The sequence below is a fragment of the Prinia subflava genome, chromosome 12, assembly GCF_021018805.1.
Source record: "Prinia subflava isolate CZ2003 ecotype Zambia chromosome 12, Cam_Psub_1.2, whole genome shotgun sequence".
Taxonomy (NCBI): Eukaryota; Metazoa; Chordata; class Aves; order Passeriformes; family Cisticolidae; genus Prinia; species Prinia subflava.
The window spans coordinates 3,473,768-3,492,273 of NC_086258.1; the positions used below are offsets into that span (position 1 = coordinate 3,473,768).

Sequence of the window (18,506 nt, forward strand, 5' to 3'; positions counted from 1 at the left end):
GTTCTCCACACTGCTGTAGGTGTGTTCCTTCCTTCATGCCTTTGTGTTTTTGGCTTCTTTCCCAGGTGACACCGTTTCCTATGTCCTGTGACCTACAAGGAGAGTGTGCTTGCCGGGACCCCAACGCCCAAGAGCACAACCAGAAAGACCTCCGTGGCTTCAGTCTTGGGTAAAGCCAGGTGACGTGGAAAGGAGGACCACACTGCTCAAGGCAGGCTAGGAGAGACACCACATCCCTTTTGGTATCGTTTTTAACATTTAGCTGCTCAACTGGATGGCATTTCTGCACCAGGGACCCTTAGAATTCAACCAGTCTGCCTTTAATTTTTGTCCAAGGAGAACTCAAAGTAGGGGTTTATGTATTAATTATATCTTAAATAGTGATGATGAGAAAAAAACCAACCAAGAGTCAAGTCAAGGCGACTTTCATGTATCAAAACAGCATGTTATGCCCACCTAATTTGAACAGTTCATATCTAGATTCAAGGCGAGAAACAAACTATTTATGTACACATATTTATAGAAATAAGTAGAGAAAGAGAGCGAGAAAGAGTGAGAGATTATGATCAACGCAAAAACACTTTCCCCTCCCCAGCACTCACAACTCAGACCGTTCGTGGAAGAGGCTGAGCTCTTGGAGGACTCCAAGCTGAGCCTTTTCTGATGCTGAATGCCAAGGTATCGCATGCTCGGGGCGCTGTGGTTGGGGTGGGATCTCCACAGGGCTGGGCCTCTTGGAAAGTGACTTGCCAGGCACCCAGCCAGCTCGAGATGGGGGATGCATCTGCTCCTCACAGGAATGCTGCTTCCAGCCAGGCAGCTCAGCAGACTGCAGTGGCCTTTCTGTACAGCTCCTCCTTCTCCCCCTGCCCTCTAAGAGCCAACAAAAAGCTCCCTTGTAGCCTGCAGGGCTTCTGGGACGTTTCTGTGTGGAGCTGGTCCCATGGTGGAGTGAGGGAGTGGGGAGTCCAAGGGCTGGCATGGAGGAACAAGGAGGATTGCTTCTGAGGAGCACAGAGAGGGGAACTCGCGCCCGCACTTGTCATTTGAGCATGTCTGCTGCTGCTACTCCTGCTGCTATGTCCCATACAAATAGTTTCCTTACTGTGTCAGGACAGGGTGAAAAACAACCCCATGCAACCAAACAGTCTGCCTTAAAGCTTACCTACAACCTGCCTTTCAAACCCTCTGGTCTCTTCCTCAGCATTGGGGCAAGAAAACAGGACACCAGCCAGCCAAAGGGATCTGCTTTCTGGTCTCCACCCTGCCAAGTGCTTCTCTAGGCTTCCTCCACCCCCCTCTTAGGGTGATCTGATTCTGACAACTGCTTCGTGCTCCTGTTTTCTCAGGAGGGGGGAAAAGGAGGAGGAAACACCTGCCATGAGGAAAGGCCCGTAAGAGACAGTATTAGAATTTTGGCCATATTTGTCAGTATTAAGCTGCCAGGTCAGTGGGTCAGACTCTTGGGACAGACCAGGAGCCTAGGTGTTTGTAATCTTCCAGAAAAAAGGGCATTAGCTGCAGCAGACCTCACACTTCCCTGTCATCCTCCTGCTTCAGCCAGAGGGGAACATGTGCCAGACCCTCGGTGATTCCTTTCCTCACAAGGTTCATTACATTGAGTCACTGAGATACCCAGGGCATCCAATGCTGCTGCTGCTACAGCCCATCCCAGGGAAATCCCAGGGATCTTTCCAGTGTGGCTTGGGCATGGTCTGCTGCCCCAAGCTCCTGCTAGGAAGAACACACATCCAAAAGAGCATCCTTCCCAGTGTTACGTTTGTCTGTTCCTTGGGACTGTTGTGACTTGCACAGTCTACTGGGTAAAGAGAAAAAGATTTTTTTCTATCTCCCCCTTTAGGCACTGGAGCAAGGCAGAAGGGTAAGGGGAGGGGTCATTTACCTCATGGAGATGGATGTAAAAATGATGTGGAGAACTAGAAATGGAAAAATTATAGAATTATAGGTGCAAGGAGCCAGGTTCTTGTTACCCACAGTTAGGGTTGTTTCTGTTAGAGTGAACCAGAGAAGAATCTCAAGAGCTAAAGTAGAGGCCTGGAGAGCTGATTGTCATTAAGAAGGCAGGGAGCTCTCTGTTGTGAAGCTCCAGCTATTCCTAGAGAAGGCCTGGCCATGGGAGCTGTGTGGATGGCTCTGCCCCCTCTGTGCAGGGGTGTTCTGGAAAGGGAGGTGCAGTGGAATCAGGGTTCCTGCCATGGAGTTAGACTGAACATCCCCCAGCTTAGAGTGCAGTGCCATAAGCTTCCACTTTTGCCCTTACCTTCTAACTAATATGGGAAGTAAATAACTGTGCAAAAGTTGCTGCTTCCTTCTGGTCCCTTTGCCCTCCCCTGTTTTGTTGCAGTTTGTTCATGTGCCACCTGGCTCATCAGAACAGCTCACAACCTCAAAAGACTTTCAGACTGACAATGCTTCGTGTCCTCAATGCCTGAGGCATCTTGGCATGATTCCCCCCTCTCCATCCCACCTGGGTTCCATCCCAGTGGGGAGCCTCAGTTCATCTCCTGAGTGCATCCTGGAAATGCCCTTCCCAGTGCAGAGCTCAGCATGGAGGAGATTTCCCATCTGATTTTCCCACTTGGACAGTGCCCAGGAGAGAAGGTCTGTACAGACATTATTGACTCTTGCTGCTGTGGGCTCACAGGAGCTCAAGGCCAGCTGAGCCCCTCTGGCCAGCCAGGGCCAGCCCCTGTTTGCTGAGCTGGAGAGCTCAGCTCAAGGGAGACAGTGGCTTCTCACCAGCACAGCCTCAGTCCTCAGCTTTCCTCCTGCAGTCCTGGTGTGCCCCAACTCCCTTTCCCACCGGCAGACTTTCCATGCTGCTATTTGATTTTTTTCTTTTTTTAATTACTATGTTGGTACTGTCCATCTCCTCCAGTAGGGCTGACAGGATCAGGAGTGGAAGAAGGTTCTGCTCCGAGTCATGTTAAATCCAATGGTTTGGGAATTTTTTTTTTCCACTGGGGCAAATCCCCTCTGAATTTTCAGGTGCTGTACCAGAGAGATGCTGAGTAGGGAGCTGTGGGGAAGGGACACAGGCTCAGATCATGTCCCCTGTGCTCCCAACCTCGGGCAAGGCCAGCTGGATCCTCACATCATCTCCCACTGTATGGGCCTGAAATGCCCAGTGGAGTCCTAGGAAAGACCCTCCCTGACTGTGGTGGAAGGTGAGGGTGGGTGGAAGGTGAGAGGGACCTCAACCCCCCCTCCACCCACTGAGCCAGCAGGCATCAAACCAGAAGTTCAGGGGACGAGGGTGTTCACGCTGGTGAAATTTAGCTGCTCATAAAGTCCAGTTCACATCAGTGCCAAGATCTTCTCTGTCACAGATGGTGAGCCAGGGCTGCACCTTATGTGGGGCCAGCAGGCTGTGGGGGATGTCCATGGCCAGCAGGAGGGAAAGCTGGAGCAGAAAGTGGTGGATGGTGCACGGTGGGGTGGGAAACTCCAATCAGCTGCTACCCCTCTCCTCCCCACCCTCTAGCAGACAGGCTGAGCTGGTGTCCTCCTGCTTTTCTTGCATCTTCTGCTGTCCCCCCCAGGCTGAGAAAGGAGGATGGCACCAGAGGATTCTTGGAATCGGGTTCCAGCTACCTCCCTTCCAGTTTCAGTTTCACTTGGTTGTAACTGTCGGTTTGTTCTAGGTTTTACCTGTGTCTAATTAAAAAAAAAGAAAAGAAAAAAAAAAGGAAAAAAAAAAGGAAAAAGAAACTGAGAGAAAAAAAGAAAGCCCCATAGTCAACAAAAGTTTCTTGCTGCAAGCGATTCAAGTGGGGAAAAAAACAAATAACATGTGAGGCTTTACAGAGAGGAATAGGAGAGAAAAAAAAGAAAACAACAAAAACACATAAAAATGGAGAAAAGAAAAAGAGTAGAAAACCCGCATAATCCAAATCCAAGCAGAGCAAAGCCTATTTTTGTGTGTTTGAAAGGAAAACACCTAATCTGCCAGCTGAGTAGAAAGCTAGATACTAAGTGTAGATTTCCCTAGAAGTACCGTGAGGTTTTATAACATTGTCTGGTTTTGTTTTCCTTGTGTGTTGTGATAAGTCCAGGAACTAAGGCTAAGGGGTTATCCCCTGGTATATTGTTGTTTGTGGGGGGAGGGAGGGGGTGGAGTTAGTTATATTTTCTTTTTCCAGATTATTTTTTTAAGTGTGTATTTGTGCTTATTTTTACGTTATCCAACTGTACATACGCATTTAACCAGTATTTCACTGTGCTCTAATTACTGCACTCAGAAGCACTGCACAGTCTGAATCCCCGAGAGCTGCGAGAGACTGGGAGTGAAGGGGGAAGGAGAAAGCTGCTACCTGAGCAGACAGGTGATTCCCATTTTGGGGAAGCAGGGTGCTGACCACCCCCTTCCCACACTCCAGCCCATCTGAGGCTGAGCTACAAGACAGGAGGGCATGGGGTGAAGTCAGCCAAGGCTGGGATGCCCAGAAGGGTTTCAGAGCTGGAAGTCTGGCCTTTGAACTATTTTGGATGCCATGGAAATTCCCAGCCTTTCGGCAGCATCTTGTCCTCCCCTGCCCAATCCCTGGAGGGCCCAGTGAGCTCTGATAGGCATGTTCATATCACTGGGAGAGGACCACATGCCCAGCTCTAGATATCTCTAGATATCTCTGGATATTTTTATGGTTGTGGGCCCCCTTTTGGTCTCAGTGGTGCAGCTGAGTGGATCTGTTTTATGTTTTTTCCATGTTATCCCATCCTCTGGGGAGGGCCATCTCCCTGCTGAGGGTGCAGCAGCACTCCTGCCTCCAGGTGACCTTTTATGGGCATACTGGGCATACTCAAGCCCCAAGAACAGTCCCATTTCCCTGGAGGACCTTGACCACTGAGTTCAGAGGGAGCATGAGCACAACACCAGCAGGAGCAGGTCCAGGTGGCCCAAGAGGTATTTCCTTGGAGCTACGGTCAATTTGGGCAATAGGGATTTGGTGTTGGGCTGTTCCTGCCACCTGGGGGGCTCAACCCCCCCCGTTCCTTTTAGCAGGAGCGAAGTGAGGCTTAATGTTTTGTTTCTGTCTTCGTTTGGCAAACTGAGTTTTCCCCTTTACACCGGATTTACACATCCAAGATTCATTAAGAATGAGAATCACTTCCTCTGAGGCCACACTCGAGAGCTTGGGTTGGCTTCAGGTGTTCGATGAGGAGTCTTGGTGCTACTTGTTGGTGGTTTTAGTCCTGTTGGGTCGAGATGCGGAGCTAACGAGTCCAAGTTGTCTTTGGTTCCCATTCTGGCTTAGTTTTTAGTCTTTTGGTTTTTCCTTCTTTTGGTGAGGCCACATTCAACCACCAGTTTCCATCTTCTGAGTGCAAAGAACCAGGGCTTTAAATGAAACATTTCACCAGCAATTCAAGAGGGAATTGGAACCATTGTGGAGTTTGCATTGTACGGCCTCTGTAATTACGTACCTGTCTGCAGATGAGAGGCTGAATTTTGCTCCCATCAAGTCAACACAGGTTTTTGTTGTTGCTGACTTCACTGGGAGCAGGATTGAGCCGTACTATATATATAAATATATATATAAATATATATATGATATATATATAATATTATATGTGTAATATTATATATATATCAGTGTAATATTTACAAATAAAACTGTGATCTCGTCTAGAGAAAAATGTATTCATATTACCAACTGCTCTTCCATATTTATGTATCATATTGTATCTTTTTATTATAATTATTATGATTATTATGGTTATTATTATTATTATTATGGAATCTTTCTTGGCACCTTTTGGAAGCCATGTCAACCAATACTCCAATGAAGTGCTGAGGATCTATTTTCACAAGAATTCTACTGGTCTACTGTATAAAAGAGAAAAGAAAAAAAAAAAAAAAAGAAACAAGCAAAATACAGTTCAACCCTTAATTCTGTACCTCACGCCTGTACGTTTGCTGCTCCAATTTTGGGTTTTATTTTGCGTTCGTTTGTTTTTAACGGATCTAATTTAAGTCTCCAAGCAATATATAAAGATGTAAATAGTAAAGCTTATTTATTAAGATTGTCATCTTTTTTAATTTATATTTACACAATTGTTCATCTAATTTATTTTTTTTTTCAATACAGTTTTTAACAGTTGTCCTTTTTTTGGTTCATGATGTTTTTTAAATCATTTTCACAGAATTTCTTTATACAGCTTTTTCTCTTTCTTTGAATAAGCAACAACTTCCTCTGGTCTTTCAAAAACAGGTCATGTTTCACTCAAAAAAAAAAAAAAAAAAAAAAAGTTATGTCAGATTCATCAGAAATATTTTGCCATTGTTGATTCCTATACCCTAAAGTTCTATATTATATAAATATATAATACCTTGTATGCTTAAATATTTAACTGTGTGATTTTGTATATATCTTCATACACATGCTCACACACATATGAGGGTTAATGTCCCCAGATATTGGGAGAACAGAGAATCAGAAACACAAACAATATAAGCTTGTATTAAAGAGTTCTGAACTGGACCCCTCCCTCTTGCCACGTCTCCTTTGCTTTCGGTCGAGCCGGTCACGAGCGATGCCCACGGGGGTCCCAGCGTGGTCAGTGTGTGGCTGTGGGGTCCCACATCTGGCTGCACAGCTGCACAGCATCCTGCCCCTCTGCTCCAGCTCTGCTGTTGGGGCAGGGGGCTTGAGTTTTGCCAGAAGGCTGCAGTGGGAGGAGGGAGGCAGCACTGGCCAGGGCCCTGGGGAGCCCATTCTGCCTCCAATGGATTTGGCTCTGCCAAGGGGGGTCAGGTCCCATTTCTCTCCAGGCAGGCTGGTGGAGTTTTTGGGTTGAGGACCTTGAAAATCAAGTTGTCCATATTCTGCTTACCTTCTTCATCACATGCAGAACATGTTCATCCAGAAAACCAGTCCCAGTGGGAGCCTGCCTTGGCTCAGGGGTATTACCTAAGAGGGAAGCAAGGCTGAAACCAAACTATGTGCAGCCTGGGAGCTGAACATCATGATGTACAGAGCCTTTGGACACAGGAGAAAACAGATAAAGATAAGTCAGTCTCCAGTGGTCTGAGAGAGCTAGGGTTGCAGACCAAGGCCTTGTGAGGTGTGCACCAAAAATTTGTGTATATTGAGAGCAATATATTGAGGGATGAGAACATTTTCTTTTTTACTCTGGCATAAATAAGTCGGTTAAAAAAAAAGCATTTTACCTGTGAGAAACCACTGCAACATATTGAACAGGGAGAGACAGAAATCTTATGAGCAAGGATGCATTGTGTTTTCTATACCATTCTTGTCTTTGGTCAATGCATTATTAATGGAGTATAAGTGCGTCACACACAGACCTATCAATAGCACATGCAGTAGATAAAAAGGCCCAGGAACGAGGCATTAAAGGGGTTGTGTCTATAGCAATGCACAAATCAATTGGCAGTGTGTTGAGCTAACTATTAGGGATTAATAAAGACCTGAGGATGGGAGCAGCCATGAAGGCAGGGAACAGCGGGCAGCTCGCTCCTGCTGGGCTCTGCTCAGCTCCGCTCCTCCTGCCCGTGCACGGCTGCCCCAGGATCAATGGGAATGCACAGTCAGAACAACAGTTTCCATGTCCAGGCTACGTGTCTTGTCTGGAGATCAATCACTAAAGAAAGCTGAGGAAATTGCTCTGAATTCATATGGCACAATCCTCTCCCGGCTCAAAGTCACAGCTCCTCAGGCAGGCATGGCATTGGTGACTGTGGTGATCACACAATCACAGAATGGCTTGGGTTGGAAGGGACCCTAAAGATCATCCTGTAATGGGAAAATGAAGCTGTTAGCAGCAGAAAAAAAATCATGTCAAAAAGACACAAAGGCTTTAAAAACTTCCACAGGAGGACTGGAATATAAAGAAAACTACTCACAAGTATGACAAAAAAACTCCTTTTCATGTAAACAAGGACATCTGGAAATCAAATGATTGTCCAGGCTGGCAGATGTGTGCCCATGCACACATGTAGACACACAAGCCCAGCAAACCCTTTCTGGCCCAGCACTACCTTTTCCTGGATTTGTTCATTCCACCTTAGTTTTTCAGTTTCTAAGGCACACACACCTGGAAGGAGAAGAATGTGAGTGGTTCTGAGGCCAGAATTCTGCTTTTTGCTGCTCATTAACTACCAGAACACTGTGATGGCCCCAGATTTTTCCCTCTGCCCTGAATTGGAATAACAGCTGCCTACATCATAAGTCAACAACTGGCCTAAGTTCTCCAATAAAATGCAGCCAAAGGGCCAGGGTCTTCATTTTTTAAAAGTACAAGTGAGGCAATACTGTGTCAAAATAGTTTTAAAGGTCTTGACAATCTTTTGGCTGACTTCTCTCAGGCTTGGGGAGGATTGTTAGTGGTTAAAAACAACTTCCTTTTTTTTTTTTTTTTTCCAGATAAAAGGTTATTCACAATTTTTGATCATTTTACTTATGATGAATGAAGAACTAATCCAAAGAGCGACATCATCCCTTGTAGCCACCCTCCTTGCGCTGATTTTAAGATGTTATCTGCCAGTTTTTTTAACTTATGAATCACTTCCCCAGTCATATTTTTTTTTAAAAAAAACCTAAAAGCCCCATAACTATGATCACTGCTGCTCCCCTCTATCCTCATCCAGCCCACAGCAATTAACTAATTTGTGCTTCAAGTCCACTGGAATTTTTGATGAAAGAGTTGAGATAGGGGGATGTTTCTGGCTGAATGTCAAAACCCCCCTCTGTCTTTGGGCACTCACCTTGTAACACAGACCTGTTCTTTTCCAAACATCACCCTTATAACATGGGTTTTCCCAAGCCCTGGTGGTGCTGTGCTTCCATAAGGCTCCATGCCACAGTGTCTGCTAAAGAGGCTTGGAGAGATGGGACAGTGGGCAGGTGCAGGGAAGGAAAAGAGAATTCTTTTTTTTTTGAACGCTTTATTGCTACTGCAATGCTCAAACTTTCCACCCAAGCACTTAAATCCTCCCAACCCTCGTAGCACAGTAGGAAATGCCAAAGCTGAAGCACACTGTAGTGGTTCAAACCAATCCTTGAAGCCCTGGCAGCTCGTGGTGCCCAGGATCAGGAGTCTGTTGGCAGATTTTTGTGCCCCCAGCCCAGTGCTGTGAGGGGCACTGGCAAGGCCAGAGCTGCCCAGGGAATGTCACCTGGCCATGGTGGCACTGTGAGCCACGGACCTGGTTTAACATCGTCACCACCAACACTCAGGGAGGCAGTCAGGCCATGTGTGCTTAGGAAAATAAAACAGAAACCTCTTCCTTCATGTCCCACAGTGCAAACATCAGTTCACACCAGGATATTCAGCTTCTGGACAGCTAATCCTGCCCCTGGCCCAGCAGGTACAAATTGTGGTTTACATCCTCCCAGGGAACAAGGTGTGAGTTTGCAGGCTACTGAGTCATCTGTGGCACCACAGGGCACTGTCATGCCAAGCTTTACTGGCACTGCAAGGCTTTGTCCCCCCAGGAACCCGCCGGGATGGTGAGGACAGCCACTGGCACTCCTCTGGATTCTTCCCTCAGCAGAGTCCCATCCAACCAGGGAAAATTTTAGAAGTAAAAAAGAAAAGAAAATGAGAAGGAAAGAAAATGAGGAGAGGAGATTCTAGGAGATTCTAGGAGAGGAGATTCGAGGAAAGGAAAGGAAAGGAAAGGAAAGGAAAGGAAAGGAAAGGAAAGGAAAGGAAAGGAAAGGAAAGGAAAGGAAAGGAAAGGAAAGGAAAGGAAAGGAAAGGAAAGGAAAGGAAAGGAAAGGAAAGGAAAGGAAAGGAAAGGAAAGGAAAGGAAAGGAAAGGAAAGGAAAGGAAAGGAAAGGAAAGGAAAGGAAAGGAAAGGAAAGGAAAGGAAAAGGAAAGGAAAGGAAAGGAAAGGAAAGGAAAGGAAAGGAAAGGAAAGGAAAGGAAAGGAAAGGAAAGGAAAGGAAAGGAAAGAAAAGAAAAGAAAAGAAAAGAAAAGAAAAGAAAAGAAAAGAAAAGAAAAGAAAAGAAAAGAAAAGAAAAGAAAAGAAAAGAAAAGAAAAAGAAAAGAAGAAACCAAATAAATAAATAAAGGAGCAAATGCAGCACTTGACTCCAGAGGCCTCTGCCGTGGGAAGAAGCTGTCCCGGAGTGGTGGTGTGCCCTCAGCAGCACAGAAACCCAAACAATCGGCCCCTCTGTGTGCCGTGCCAGCTGCAGCCGGGACCAGGGCGGGGGGAACAATGGCCGTGGGGACAATGGGAATTGTTCAGGCTCCTCCGGAGGGAACAGCCCCACACAGCCCTGGGAGGGGACCTGCAGCTGTCACCAGCTCTGAGCTGCCAGGCAAGTGGCAGATTTGGGGTGCCCTCAAGAAGGGCATGTGTCTGGTGGGACTCTCAGAGGATGCTGGAAGTGGCAGCGAATGCTTGTTAAAGATTTCTCTGCAGGGAAATCCTCTCCCCATGCTGAGCTGGAGTTTATGGGGTGTTGGGGTGCATGGATGGGGGAAATAGGGCCGGGCTGTGCAGGAGGCACCCACGGCTGCTCTATCAGTGCTGTTACCTGCACATACACTCACTGCAAAGACACATGGAGAAGGTTTCTCCTTTTGACCTTTAACTCACCCTAAACCTGATCACTCCATCCAGGAGCACTGAAGCCAAGTTACCCTTCCCAGCAATGTCATTAGGGAAATAATCTCAGCTTTTGAAAGGGATGTGGGTAGTTTATCTATTAAGCATGGAGGAAGGCATCTTTTTGTCCCTCTCCTCACTTGCTTCTCATGTTTCATCCACCCCTTGTGCTCTCCCACCCAGGACAGCATCACCTCTGGTCTGCCAAAGCCCAGGCACAGCAAAGTCAGGGCATTGGCTGGCAAAAGGAACCAGCTCCTGGGGCAGCAGCAATTTGCTTTGGAGCTAGGATCCATTTTCCCTGAGAGAGTCAGAGGAGTGGCAGGGGTCTGTGTGTGTGTGTGTGTGTGTGTGTCTGTGAGTGTGTATGTGTGTACACTACAGGGCACAGGTCCATCTGCCAGCATTGCTGGGCTATGACTACAACTGTTTATCTTGAAAGCCAGAGGGTTACATTCTCCAAAGTTTCCAGGGAGAAAATACAGACCCTTCCTTTCAGCTGTGTGCTGGAGGATGTGTAACCTCAACAAATTCCTCCGTTTTGTTTGGCTTGGGTGCGCTGTGCCAGGTAGCATCACGGCCCAGAGGCTCTCCTGGCTTTGATCTGGGAGCTAGGTGTGCTTCACAACAGGTTAATGGCCATCAAACTCTGCAGCCCAGAGTCTAGACTCTTCCACCTGCTCTGTACATATTAACACAGGCTCACACACAACTCACTCTGTCCGTGTACCCACCTGAGCAGCCAGTCTCACCACGAATGCAAAGCAAAGCTCCTCAGCAGCCTTCCAAAATAAGCAAACTAAACCTCTGCAATGGACACAGCTGCAGTGTGGATCCAGGGGACAACCAGCCCGTCCCTGTGCTGCTCCTGTTATGTTCTCAGTCAGGGCTACAAGAGCTGAAGGTCTCCTTTCTATCATCATCTGCAACAAAACCTCCCCATGCTGCAGCTCTGTCCTTTCCCTGGAGCTCTGTGAGGGATGGGCATCCCAGGTGCAAAAAAACGCCACTGTGGGGGAGCTCACAGTGTCAGAGTGGAGAAAAACACACTGAGGGGCAGCCAGCCAGCTGGTTGCCTTGTATTTTGGCTGGCATCTCCTGTTCCTAACACCTAGCACCACACTCACAATGGAGAGGAATCCCAGGGGCAGCATTATCCCTGTCACACCTCCAGTCCAGTCACTTACAAAAACACAGGCAATTTGTCCCTCAGGCTGGCCAGCACTGGCTCTTGCCTGCAGCGAGGCCACAGAGCTGCTCCCCATCACCGTGTGCTGCACGGGGCTTCCAAGAGAAATGAATCATCCCCCAGCCAAGCAAACAAAAACAAAATAAACCCCTGTGTTTATAAAGTAGGGGAACGGCACAGCTGTGGGCCAGAGCCTTGAGAAAACAAGTCAGCTTCAAAGCACCTGGAGCTGCACCCGGTGAGCAGCAGGGACAGGACGGACCAGCCAAGCTCCCTGGGGCTGCTGCTGGTCCTGGCAGCCTTGGCCTGTGCTGTGCCCTGCCCTGTGTCCCAGGGGACCTGTCCTACAGGCAGAGGTGGCACTGCCCGCTCTGCCGATGCCAGGAGGGGATGGTCACAGAGTCACAGAATCGTGGACTATCCTGAGTGGGAAGGGACCCAAAAGCACCAGAGCCCAGCCCCTGTCCCTGCACAGACCCCACCAACCCCACCCTGGGCATCCCTGGCAGCGCTGTCCAAAGGCTCCTGGAGCTGTGGCAGCCTCGGGGCCGTGCCCATTCCCTGGGGAGCCTGGGCAGTGCCAGCACCTCTGGGGGAAGAGCCTTTCCCTGCTCTGCAGCCTGAGCCTGTCCTGGGCCATATTCATGCCATTCCTTCAGCAACTGTCACTGGTCACCAGAGAGGAGAGCTCAGTGCCTGCATCTCCATTGGCCCTTGTGAGGAAGCTGCAAAATGTGATATCCCCTCAGACTCTTCATCTCTAGGTTGAACAAAGTGATCTCAGCCTCTCCTTGTACGGCTTCTGCCCTTCTTCACCACCTTTGTGCCCCTGCTTTGGACATTCTCCAATGGCTTTAGATATTCCTCATATTGTGGCACTCACAACTGCCCATCAGTCCCAGCCACTCTGCATCAGTGGCTCCAAAGAGAGATTTGGGGGTTTTTCACCCCCCTGAAGTGTGCACACTGTGTCCTGGTGGCACATGGAATGGGCACCTTGGTCTGACACCAGCCTGGGCACTGGCCAGGCACCACCACGTTGGCATTCCAAGGGTTTTTTTGTGTGTTGTTGCAGCTCCAACCAGGCAAATGCGAAGTCTTAATTTGACTGCAACAAATCAGTCAACTCCTTCATCCCCACAACCAAAATCCAAGGCTACCAGTCACCCCCAAAGGGCAAAGGGATGGTAAAGAGGCAGCAGCTGTGCTGGGCATTCAGATTTTAACCCCTGGTGGTGTCATGGTCCCCCCTTGGTCTTTGTTTTCAGTGTGGTACAAACGTCAGTGACACACAGGCAGCCCAGAGCCCTCAGTGTCATCCTCCTCTCTCTCTCCATCAGAAAAAGGGATTTAGCTTAAAAATTAAGACCTCAGGCAACCTGCAATGCTTTGGAGCTTGTCTTACAGGCTGCAATGTCACAGCAAAGCTTTCTGTGAACTTCAGCAGGTGCTGAAGGTGCTGGAGTCCTTCCCAAAATGTATGAATGTGACTCAAATGAAGAAACATAACCAAAGAGGGGGACAAAAAAGAGCAGCTCAGCAGAAACAATCAGAATTATTTGAGTGGGTGCAAATCAGGCAAATATGTTTAGCTCAGGAAGAAAAAAGTCTCTGGCTGAAGCTTCTCCACATCAAATTCTGCACTGTTGTTTGGTTTCCAAATATTTTTGCTTTGAAACTCACCTCCTGTTTGTTTGATTTGATGTTAAAGGGTTAACTAACCTGAAAAACTAAACAAAACTATTTGCTATGGGCTAACTAAACTGATTCATTCAACCCACACTTTTCCCTTTTCCCTCTCCAGGTTCATTGTTCTGCTTTAAAAAAGAAAAAGCAATAGCTTTGAGCTGATCTGATTTTTGTATTTTTTCCCCTCTCACCCTCCTGCACTTTTTGGTTTGGCTACCAGGCTGAGAAATCCATTACCCACAGGGAGCCCGAGCCAGCCTAACCCACATCTGACAGTAAAATAAACCAGATTCTCCATGTCTTTTTAGCCCCTGGCTTTCTTCTTGGGCTTTCCCACACGCTTCCATCTCCCACTGGGACCAGTGGCTACGCTGGGTGTTGAGGAGGGAAGGACCCTGTGCAAAAGGCTGCACTCTTCCTTCCTTTCCATGCATCCATCTCGGGCTCCCTCATCCCAGCCACATCCCAGGAGTGAAGCCCCAGAGAGGCCCAAGCAGAGGTGAGTGTTATGGACAAGTTTATAGGTTAATCGATTGTCACCATGTTCTGCTAATTGTTAAATGTTACCATGTATGTTAATTGTCAAATGTGAATCACCCATATTGTTAATTACCCCACCCAACAGTCCCTTACTTGTGTCCTTTTTGTTACTCGTTGGTATTACCTCTGCTGCTCCCCAAAATGGTGCACAGTATGCAAATGAAGGGACACTGCGACACTGGGTACTACTTAAAAAGAAAAAACCCCTGAGACAACGAGCCAATGCAAAATCTGAGACTAGAAATAGTTCCCCCAGACTGGCGCAGCAGCGGAGAGGACAAGACCATCAAGACCACCAACCAAAGCAACTCCACATGGTCACCATGACCTAAGAGTTCTCCATCTGCAGGACATCATCAGACAAGGAGCCCAAATCACCTTCCCAGTCCCACCTGTGAGGACGGCAGCCCCAGCTGTGTATCAAAGCTGCCCACCTCCCCCTGCACATCGCCGAAGGGAGCAGCGGCGGTGTGCACGACCCCTGGGCCCCACCCAAAGCTGATTCCTTAATAAAGGCATCAAAAAGGAGCAGGGCTCCTTGCCCGTTTCTTTCAGTGAGGCCGCGTCAGGAAGGAACACCAGGGAGGCAGCAAGAATGGACTTAAAATGAATCTTTAATGCACAGAACAAGCTGCCGGGAGCCTTGCGAACGAAGGCTGCGCCCGGAGCCACCCCGCCCGCTCGGAGCGGTACACACGCCCAGCTTGCCTGCAGCGTCCCGGGCACCCGCCCGCCTCCCTGCCCCGGGACCCTCGCTGGTGGCACCGGCCACCCACGCCACCTCTCCTGGCGTCCTCGGCCACCCTGGCCCCGGGGCCGCTCGCCCCACCGCTGCTGCCCGGTGGCAGGGCAGCAGGGCAGGCAGGGAGGGGATCACCCTGCTCCCCTCCGCCTGGCCCTGGCCTCGAGTGGGTATCTCCTCCTCCCACGGTTTTGGAGCGTGTAGTCCAGGAAATTCAGTAAGAAAAGATTAAAAAGGAGAGGCTTTTTTATGCTGAGTCAAATTAGGTAATTTCTCTTTTTTTTTTTTTTTCTTTTTTTCCGCTCTTGAAAAATTAAAAAAAAAAAAAAAGGAAAAGAAATTAAAGTCCAGCTTGCTCATTTCTTGTTTCTCTGCTGTCTGTGTGAGAAAGTCCTGTTTGGCCTCGCTGTCCCCTTCCACCCCCTCTGAACATCACCCGACCCCAAACCCCACCAGCCACTCAGCACACCACGAGTCCTGGACTCCTCGGAGTCCCTTTGCCTCCCACAGCTCCAGGCCTGCTCCTTCCCTCACCGCCCCTTGGACTCCCCGTAGGTGTTGCGCAGCATGGAGACCATCTTCTCCTCGCAGGTGACTTTGGTGTCCTTGAGGATGCTGTACCAGACCACGCCGGGCGGCCGGACCTCCTCGCTGCGGCAGAACAGGTAGGGCATGGTCTCGGTGCGGCTCTGGATGTAGGCACTGCGCAGCAGCGTCGAGCAGTGGCTGCTGACCTTCTCCAGCCTCCTCAGGATCAGGTGAGCCTTCCTGAGGGGACACAGATGGGAACAGAGCAGGGCGAGCAAGGCACAGGGGAGACCAGGAGTCAGGACTTCTGCATTCTGCCACCAACTCTGTCTTGTGGCAAGAACGGACAAGACCCATCGCTAAGACATTGTCTTTCCTTTTCAAAGGGGAGAGAAGCTCTGTTTTTCCCAAAGTTCTGGGTATGTCTACCATTTCACAGCACCAAGACCTCAGGTCTGACCCACTGGAGCAGCTTGTGTGCCCTGGGGACCGTGTACCCCAGCTAGATTGTCACTAGCACCATATGACCCTGGCCAGCTCCAGCTGGCCCCACCTGGCACCCTGGTGAGACCCGCAGCACCTTCCTGCCCCGACTGATGAGCACAGCCCTCCCTTTCCTCATTTCCCAAGTCTTTAGGAGATGAACAGCCCAAAAGGGGCTGACAGTACAAGAGTGAGGAAAAAAAGAACAACACATTGAGACAAAACAAAATAAACCCGTAAGAAACCAAGAATCCCCTTGTGGGAGTCTGCAAAGTGCTAAACCAAACAAAGGGAAGGAAGAGGGTTTACTTCAGTGGTCTGAAAGTTTCAAGATCACAGATTATTTCCTCTCCCTCTGGTGCCACAGGAGAGCTCTGGATTCAGGAGTCGAGGATTTCGCAGTTCCTGCAGGAATGTAAATTCCCGATAATGACATGTCAGGGGCAGCACTGTCAGTCAGCCAGGCATAAACATGGGGATTATTTGATTATGAAAGCTCAGTGGTGTTGCAGCTCGGGCTTTGAGCTCCCAGCCCAGGGGGAGCGTCGGGAACCTGATGGACCCTGACCAGGGAAGGGCTGGTCAGGGTCACCTCAGCGCCAGAGCAGAGGGCAGAGATGGTGGCAGGAGGCGAGAGGGCATCCTGGCACCCCCAGACAGCTCAGAGCCCTCCTCCGGGGTGGGAGCACTGGATGAAAGGCTGGAGGAAACCACTGCTCCTCCAGGGCTGCACATGGAAAACTGCCCCGCTCCTCCCCAGGGTGATGTGCTCTGGGTCAGCTTTGAGGGCAAAGGAAGAACAAAGGAAGTTGGCCCTTCTTGGCCAACACTCCATGATGTCCATTTATGGATTTAGTCCACAAAGACACAAGCCAGGCTGGGCAATTCGAGCCTCGTTAGCTACACACACATCCATAATAATGACGCCATGGGCTGAGCTGTGCCCAGCTCTGACACAACACCTCCACTCACGTTACTCTCCACAGCAGCCACCTGACCTTCCTCAGCATCTGCTGCTCCCACCACACACCAAGAGCTGACACACTGCCAGGAGCAGGTCCTGTGCTGCTGGATGTGTGCCTCCTGGAGCTACAAATTCCATGATGGCATTAGGTGCTTTCGGTGAAGACTGATTGATTCAAGCTCAGCTCAGCAGCAAACCAAACTCTGTAGTGATTGTCACTACAGCTGCCAAACTTAATGATTCACAGTCATTGTAGCTGGAAGGGTCCAAAAGCCATCACCAGTGCCACTTCCTGCTGGGATCTACCTGCCTGGATGAATTTCTTCTGACCCGTTCCTAGAGTCAGGAGCCAGTGATCCTTGCAGTGCTCCCCATCCTCATGCTGGGAGATTGTTTCTTAACATCTGCACTGGTTCTCCCCTTCAGGGAAGGCTGAACAAGTGCAGGACCCACATCACCTCATGGGATGGACTTTTGTGTCAGCTGCCCATGCTCAGGAGGAGATCACTCAGCAGAACACCCTCAAGAGGAGAACTCTTATCTCTCTGAGGCCACAACTCCATAATCACCCTGATTTACCATAAAGCAGCTCTACTGCCAAAATGGGGCACTGGCCCTTCCCCAGACCTTTAGCTTGTGCTTGTGCTGGTGTCCGTGGAGCTGAACACTGTGCCAACATGGGGAAGTTGTTTATTCAGAGACCAAACAAGCAATCTTTGGATTTTCCCCCCAAACTTGTTACTATCCCAGTTCACCACAAGGCCTCTCCCAGCCACAGCAAGAGGGCAGCAATGAGGAGTGGCCATGAACAGCCCTTGAGCCAAACCCCTGTGGTGGGTAACCAACAACACAAGGAGGGGGTGTCTCAGCTGGCCAGTGGCTGCTAGCCATGTTCTGCCCTTCCTCTATTCCCTGCTTACCACTTCCTCTACCCTCCACAGCTTTCCTCACCCATTTCTCACTTTTCTCCCACAACCTGCCTTTGCCTCCATTTCCCTTGGCCTTCTCTACCTTCCCGTTTTCATTACTTGCTCCACTAAACTTTAATGATTTCCTGGATACTGCTAGAACTCACCATGTTGTCCTTGCTTCCTGACATATACTCAGACCTCTTATCCAGGCAAATATTCCTATGTGTGAGAAGCACTTCAAGGATGGCAAGAAATTTGGGGGTCAAACCAGCCCAGCCTGCTGATGCCTGCTGTGCCAGAGGCTGTGATTCTCCTGGAGCTGTCTCCACACACCTGCTGCATCCACAGCTCACTCTGCGCAGTCAATCCCAGGAAAAACCTGTGCTTAAGGATGGGATGTGGCACATGACGAGTTGGCCCTGTGAGATACTGAACTGTGGTCACAGAGGAGACAGGGTGATGGGGAGAGGGAATCAGGCCCCTGGCTTTTGATGTCCAGTGCCAAAGCTCCAGTTTTGATGGGTCTCACTGCTTTGAGTCATTTATTTTAGCGGGATAATGAAGTCATGTGTAAATGTTAGGTTTAGCTTTTGGCTGTCAGCTGTTCCCTCTTAAAAAAAATAAGGAGGAGGAGAGACAGAGTGGGTGAGGGGAGGGGTGAGAAAGAGAGAGAGGCTTTCTGGTGAAGACTGGGTAATAAATTACAGGAGCAGTTCTTGGGCTGCCAATTTAACACCATAAATCAAGCCCCGGGTATTACCCAAGTGCTCCCTATGGAGGGCTGTCGGGTCAGAACGACCACCTTTTCAAATACTGGAAATGAAATCTTCCTAAATGCTGACCAACCTCATCCCTGCCA

General features: G+C 49.1%; 2 protein-coding genes across 2 annotated transcripts in view; one reads left to right on the plus strand and one right to left on the minus strand.

Moving 5' to 3' along the window:
* PAPPA (pappalysin 1) overlaps positions 1-7,075 on the plus strand; it is a 182,580-nt gene extending 175,505 nt beyond the window's left edge. Inside the window, exon 22 of the mRNA XM_063409222.1 lies at positions 66-7,075. Within this exon, the coding sequence (XP_063265292.1) occupies positions 66-173 (108 nt within the window). The 3' untranslated portion in view covers positions 174-7,075. The remainder of the gene's footprint in view (positions 1-65) is intronic.
* A 7,545-nt stretch (positions 7,076-14,620) lies between these two features.
* The window catches only part of ASTN2 (astrotactin 2), a 322,339-nt gene continuing 318,453 nt past the window's right edge, over positions 14,621-18,506 (minus strand). The window contains exon 23 of the mRNA XM_063410172.1: positions 14,621-15,529. Within this exon, the coding sequence (XP_063266242.1) occupies positions 15,292-15,529 (238 nt within the window). The 3' untranslated portion in view covers positions 14,621-15,291. The remainder of the gene's footprint in view (positions 15,530-18,506) is intronic.